The 5,805-nt window shown below is 55.7% G+C and overlaps 1 protein-coding gene across 1 annotated transcript; it reads right to left on the bottom strand.

The window, feature by feature from the left end:
* Positions 1-501: 501 nt before the first annotated feature.
* AQP3 (aquaporin 3 (Gill blood group)) lies at positions 502-5,727 on the bottom strand. The gene is made up of 6 exons (XM_008590970.1): positions 5,587-5,727; positions 2,435-2,561; positions 1,940-2,077; positions 1,459-1,577; positions 909-1,126; positions 502-814 (listed from the first exon to the last, which is right to left on the bottom strand). Exons 1-6 carry the CDS (start codon positions 5,692-5,694, stop codon positions 646-648), a joined length of 879 nt encoding a protein of 292 aa, XP_008589192.1. The 5' UTR covers positions 5,695-5,727; the 3' UTR covers positions 502-645.
* Between the last annotated feature and the right edge of the window lie 78 nt (positions 5,728-5,805).

Below are 5,805 nucleotides of genomic sequence, written 5' to 3'. Positions count from 1 at the left end.
ACACAGCTCTTAGGTATAACCAGCACTCCACACCTGAGCTGCAGCCCCTCCCTCCGGCCCTACCCACGTCCACCCTTACTCCCAAAAGCCTATAGAAGCGCCCGCTTAGAAAAAAGGGCACACACGCACACACACACATGCACACACACTCTCTCAGAAACACATATATCTGGACCTTCCTGCACAGAGCCCCTGATACACGCACACCCTGCCACTTCCCTCACTCACAGATGAATACGTCACCTTCCTCCTTCTCTGGGCTTCCCCCACAGCTAGAATCCTTTCCGCTTGGTCCTTTGCTCTAAATATCTGGGCAAATATCTTCCCTGAATATCTGCACACATTTGCACATGCACACATGTGCACACACATAACACACACACATACCTGCTGCCCATTCCCTCCTTTTGGGAGAAAAAAGGATGTACTGGCCCTATTCCATGTCCCACCTAAGGGCAGTGGCCTAAGGTCCACTATGGGCAGGGTCCAGTGGAAATCCTGCAGGGGGCTGTCCAGTGGGGTGAGGGTAGATAGGGAGCTTCTTAGCCTGGGCGGGGGATCCTGAAGAGGGCTTCTAGGGAGTGGCCCCTACACAGTCAGCGGATGCTCAAGGCCGAGGGCAGTGGGGAGATGACCCCTGCCCACTCACATCTGCTCCTTGTGCTTCACATGGGCCAGTTTCACATTCTCCTGCTCTGTGGAGGGTGGGGGCTGCTCTAGGTGGCAGCCGATCATGATCTGGTACACAAGGACACCCGCAATGGAGCCCAGGAGTGGAGAGATAATGGGCACCCACCACCAGTACCGGCCGGTCCTAGAGAACAGACACAGACACACGTGGTCAGGGGCAGGTGGGGCAGGGCAGAGGGGAGGCAGGCTGGGGTAAGCTGGGTGGGGGCTGGACTCACGTGAAGACTTCAGAGCCCCAGCCAGCGATGGCAGTGAAAAGGCGGGGGCCAAAGTCCCGGGCAGGGTTGACAGCGTAGCCAGAGTTGAAGCCCATGGAGGTGCCAATGACCAGGACCACCAGGCCCACAGTGAAGGCCTCCAGGCCACGGGGGACGGGGTTGTTGTAAGGGTCAACAATGGCCAGCACACACACAATGAGGGCGGCTGTGCCTATGAACTGGGGAGTAGGGAGAACAGGGTGAGGAGCAGCTCCCTGAGCCCCTGCCAATCGACCCCTCCTTGGGTCCTCTGCCTTCCCTCTAGCTCTTAGACTCTGTCATCTCCACACTCTGCTTTCTAAAGCAGTGGTGCTAGAATGTTTGAGTGCATGAGAATCCGCTGGGGAGATGCATGTTTTATAGGTACCTGCCACCATATTCTGATGCAGGTGTCCCCACAAATTGAGAAACCCTGCTGTAGCCAAGGAGTTCTGTCCCCCAGCCAGCCCATGAGCAACCAGGGCAGCTTGGTCCTCCTCCCTGTTTCCCCTCACACGTTCCCAGCCCATACCTGGTCGAAGAAGCCATTGACCATGTCCAAGTGTCCAGAGGGGTAGGTGGCAAAGATGCCAGCTGTGCCATTGGGGCCCGAGACTACAAGCTGGTTGTCAGCGAAACTCCAGATTGCATCTGGTGACAGATTAGACCCACAGTGTGTAAGGGCAGAGGCCTGAGCCCAGCCTCCCCTCTCAGGCTGGGCCCTCCCTGCCCCCCCACCCCCAGGAGTCATGGGTGAGTATAATCACTGCTGTATGACTCGGGAGGCAGAGGGGTGGAGTGGGGTGGGGTGGAGGGCCTGAGACTCTGTTGTTGCCCAACTCGTTTCTTTTCCCTCGTGCCCCCCACCTTGGGCCTGTGCGTGAATGAGTGAGTCATGAGCCCGGGGCCTGGGCAGGCCCAGCAGTCTGTCATTGAAAGGCCTGGTGCCAGCAGGTCCCAAGCAGAGGGAGGGGGGCAGAGCTGAGTAGGAGGGAAGGGTGGGGAATGCTTACCATAATACAGTCCAAAAATGATCCCAGCACCCAAGAAGGCTCCCAGCGTCTGAGCCAGGGTGTAGATGGGCAGCTTGATCCAGGGCTCACGTGCCAAAAAGCACATGGCAAAGGTCACAGCCGGGTTCAGGTGGGCCCCTAGGCAGAGGGGAGATGGGACCTATTAGCTACAACCTGCCACAGTGGGGAGGCCAGGGCTCCCTTCATATTGCCCCCCATGTGCCAAGCAAAAAGGGCTACAGGGAAGAGTTTTGAGTAAAAGATGGTGGTTGGACTATGTAACAGGCCAACTCTGATAATCTCTGATTCCAAGGTGAGAGTCGAAGGTTCTAAGTGTGAAGTCCCTTCTCCACCCTCCTCTCCCAAGGTCCCAAAGCTGAGGCCGTAGCTATGATTTGCCCTTGGGAATGTCCTCGACCCACCCCATTCCACAGTGGAACACCTGGTGGGAATGCTGTTGAGGCGCAAGGACGGAGGGTGGGGTTAAGGCCTTACCGGAGACCTGGCCAGCGATGAGGATGCCCAGAGTGACGGCAAAGCCGAAGGCCAGGTTGATGGTGAGGAAACCACCGTGGGTGCCCCGGCTGAGCACAACCTGGGCCACGGAGCCACAGCCAAACATCTGTGTCAGGAAACAGAACAAGGCAGGGAGTGCGTGGACCAGCAACTCTCACTCCAGAAGGAAGGCATGAAGCCAGCAACCTCCACTGTCACTCCTGGGAGGGCTCAAGGTCCTTCCTAGAATCCAACCTGAACCCCTTCTGCTGCAATTGCACTCCCCAGAAAAAGGAGACATGTACCCCTACCCACCATGTCCCAACTCTAATATACAGGCCCTATGGAAAAGACTGGAAACAGGGTCTGTGACTGGGACCGCAGAAGATGGTTGAACCACCTCGATGATTTTTCTTGAATCCCAGCAGGAGCGGGTGTAGGGAAACAGCTTTCCTCTTAGCAGTTTCTCCCCCAGCCCTTCAGGCCTGATGCATCAAGGTGGGAAGGGTTTTACTTATCCCCCAGCTGCCCCAAAGCAGAGCCCAGGTGGTGGTGGTGGTGGGGTGATCAGGGGTACGGTAGAGGAAATGCCAGAAGTGAAGTTGAATCCGCATCTGAATCTAGAATGTCAGAGCCCCAGCCCTCATCGTGTCCCCCTCTCAGCACCGTCATCCTCCTTGTCCCTGTCCCAGAGCCTCCTCTCTCCACCTGCCCTGACCTCTCTGCCCTCAGGGGTCCAAGTTTCCCACTCAAATTTGGAGGTCCTAAAGACAGAGATCTGAGTGGCTCCTCTCACTTTCCCCAGTCCAGGACCCAGGGCAGTGGAAATAGGGAGATTTGTCCTAAACTTTCTGCCAGGGATGGGGGTGATTAAAGGGGACTAAGGTCTCTGATGTTTTGCAAGTACAGACTGTACTGTACGCCTGTTCCTCTTGTTTAAATGTGAAAATACTTCTCTTTTTTAAATTTTTTATTTTTTGCAGCTGGCCAGTATGGGGTTCCAAACCCTTGACCTTAGTGTTATAATACCACGCTCTAACCAACTGAGCTAACCAGGCAGCCCTCTCAAAATACTTCTGTACCAGCTGTAAAGAACTGTTGCCCTGAGCTTCCTGAGTGTCCCTCAAAGCTGCTCCAGCTCCTGCTCTGGGTCTTCTATGCCATGTGCCCGTAACTAAAGGTTTTATCAACATCACGCAGTTTCCAGCACCTGTGCGAAGTATGAAGTGTCCATTCTGATGAGTCAGTGCCTGTTGCATTGGGTTGTTAAGCATTTTGTTTATCATACTGCAGAAAGACCAAGAAATAGTGGGGAAGCCAGCTGCAGTGATGCAGGACAAAGGTGTGCAGGCAGGTGAGGGCAAAGATCAGAGACTGGGAGTGTATGGGGGGCATGGGGACAGGCTGTGGAGGTCTGGGACATCCTGCCCCACTTGGCAGGCCCTGGCCTCAGTTCCCTGCCGGCCTGAGGCCCAGACCTGGCACCATCCCAGGAGGCCTTGGAGGGAGGAGCTGTCAAAGCCAGTTTCACCACCTTGGGGCTAATCTTCCTCTTCCTCCCCCACCCTATGCCCTGGGTTCTTGGCCAGCCCCCAACTCTCACCCTGACCCCAAAGCCAATCATCATTCTGCGACCACAGGCTCTAGGACCCCAACATACAGAAGTATACACGCAGGCCCTCATCTACCACTGGGGGCACGCTCAGTCCTGCCCCTTCTGTTTGGGCAGCCTTTGTGGTTCTCCTTTTCACTGACACCCAACGCCTTACATCCACCTGAACCTGAAAGCCTTCTCCACAAATCTAACACCCTCCTTTCGTGGTCTGGGATAAGCCAAATGATCCTTGAGCTCAGCATGAGGCGTGACTGCTCCTTTTGTGGGGGAAGCGAACTGAGACTTGGGAGGGGATGAGGCTGCCCCTCTGTGAAAATGGACTCATAAATCAGATAGAGAGGGGGCTCCAGGGCAGAAGGGTGATAAATGCCTCCTCCCACTCCCTTCTTGGCACTGATGGACAAGAGGGAGTAGGGACGACTACAAGGGCCACTAGTCTTATAAGGGTCTGTGGATAAAATGCCTCACCTGGTTTCCCCTCTTCTTGTTCTTCGAAGCCAGAGGTGAGTCTCAGCCCTCCTCTCCCCATAGAGCCTACCCCCAACACACGTCCATGTGGGGCGGGTGTTCCCCAGCCCTACTTGCTCCTACTTAAGATTCCTAGTCCACCAAGGGCTGGCTGGTCTGTATTACCTAGAGCTGGGACTGGGGCAGAAACAGAGTAACCCACCCCCTGCAACGGAGCAACTGAACCCAGAAGCAACCCAGAAGAAAACAGGTGTAACCACATGAGCAACTGAAAATCAGAGTAACTGGGACAGGAAATAGAAACCATAACTGGTGTATCCACCAGACCCAAGAAGTGCAAACAGAGTCACCCAGGAACAACCTGGTGCAAAACTGGTGTAACCAAGTAGTAAAGGGGACTAAGGAGTAACCCAGGCAGGGGAAATATCTCACTCAGAGAACCCAGAGTAACTGAGAGTCTGGGGAGTAACTCAAAGTGCCAGAAACTGCACAGAAGCTGACAACATCTGTCTGTGCAATTGATAGAGTCTGGGAGTCGCTTGGCAAGAGGCAGAGACACCACCTTCCTTCCACAACCTCCTGTCTTCAGGGTCTTCCTTTCTTCCCACTTTGCTGTTTACAGCCCGGTGTGGCCTCCACCCTCTGCCCTGACCTGTGGCAAACTGTCTTCACTTCATTGCAATTTTTGGACTTTCTGAGGCTTAATTATCCATTAGAGGCCAGATACTCAGGACCCAAATAACCTAATGGGGCCCATTTCCTCTGCCCCCACTGCCTCCCAAGGCTTGGGACTCTGGGAACCCAGCCTGTGGGCTGGGCCATGGGTGGAGAGTAAAGAATCATATCTGTCGTTGGGGAGTAACAGCTGTCATTCTGGCAAGAGTCAGAGCTGTCAGAGATGTGGTTAGAACTATGGGAAAGAGGCTTTGGGGGTCAGCTTGATCCTCCTGGGTTAAGCATGGGGGAAGGTAGAAGGCGGGTCTTAAAAAGCACAGCCCCTCCAGTAACAGAGGGATCGGGGACTGCAGGTGCTGGAGACAGAGGACTTCCCCCGGCTCCCTCCACTCACCACGAGGATGAGGGTCCCCAGGCACTCGGCCAGCGCCTGGCGAAGCAGCCGGTAGCGGATGTGGAGCATCTCCCCGCAGCGGGCCACCAGTTCCTTCTGTCGACCCATGGCGGGGCAGGCGGCGGGAGGGCGGCGGGCGCAGCGAGCGGTGTCCTCCAGCTCCGGTGGCGCCCTTTATAGCAGCGCGGGAGGCACGGCCCCGCCCGCCCCGCAGCCCCG

The sequence above is a fragment of the Galeopterus variegatus genome, unplaced genomic scaffold, assembly GCF_000696425.1.
Source record: "Galeopterus variegatus unplaced genomic scaffold, G_variegatus-3.0.2 Scaffold143, whole genome shotgun sequence".
NCBI lineage: Eukaryota > Metazoa > Chordata > Mammalia > Dermoptera > Cynocephalidae > Galeopterus > Galeopterus variegatus.
This window is presented reverse-complemented; position numbering and strand designations above follow the sequence as displayed.

Coding starts and splice junctions, on each gene's coding strand:
- AQP3 (XM_008590970.1), bottom strand. CDS start 5,694: ATGGGTCGACAGAAGGAACTGGTGGCCCGCTGCGGGGAGATGCTCCAC. Junction 2,562..5,586: donor TGGGGACCCTCATCCTCGTG/GTGAGTGGAGGG, acceptor TTCCTGACACAG/ATGTTTGGCTGTGGCTCCGT. Junction 1,578..1,939: donor CATTTTTGGACTGTATTATG/GTAAGCATTCCC, acceptor ATCTGTCACCAG/ATGCAATCTGGAGTTTCGCT.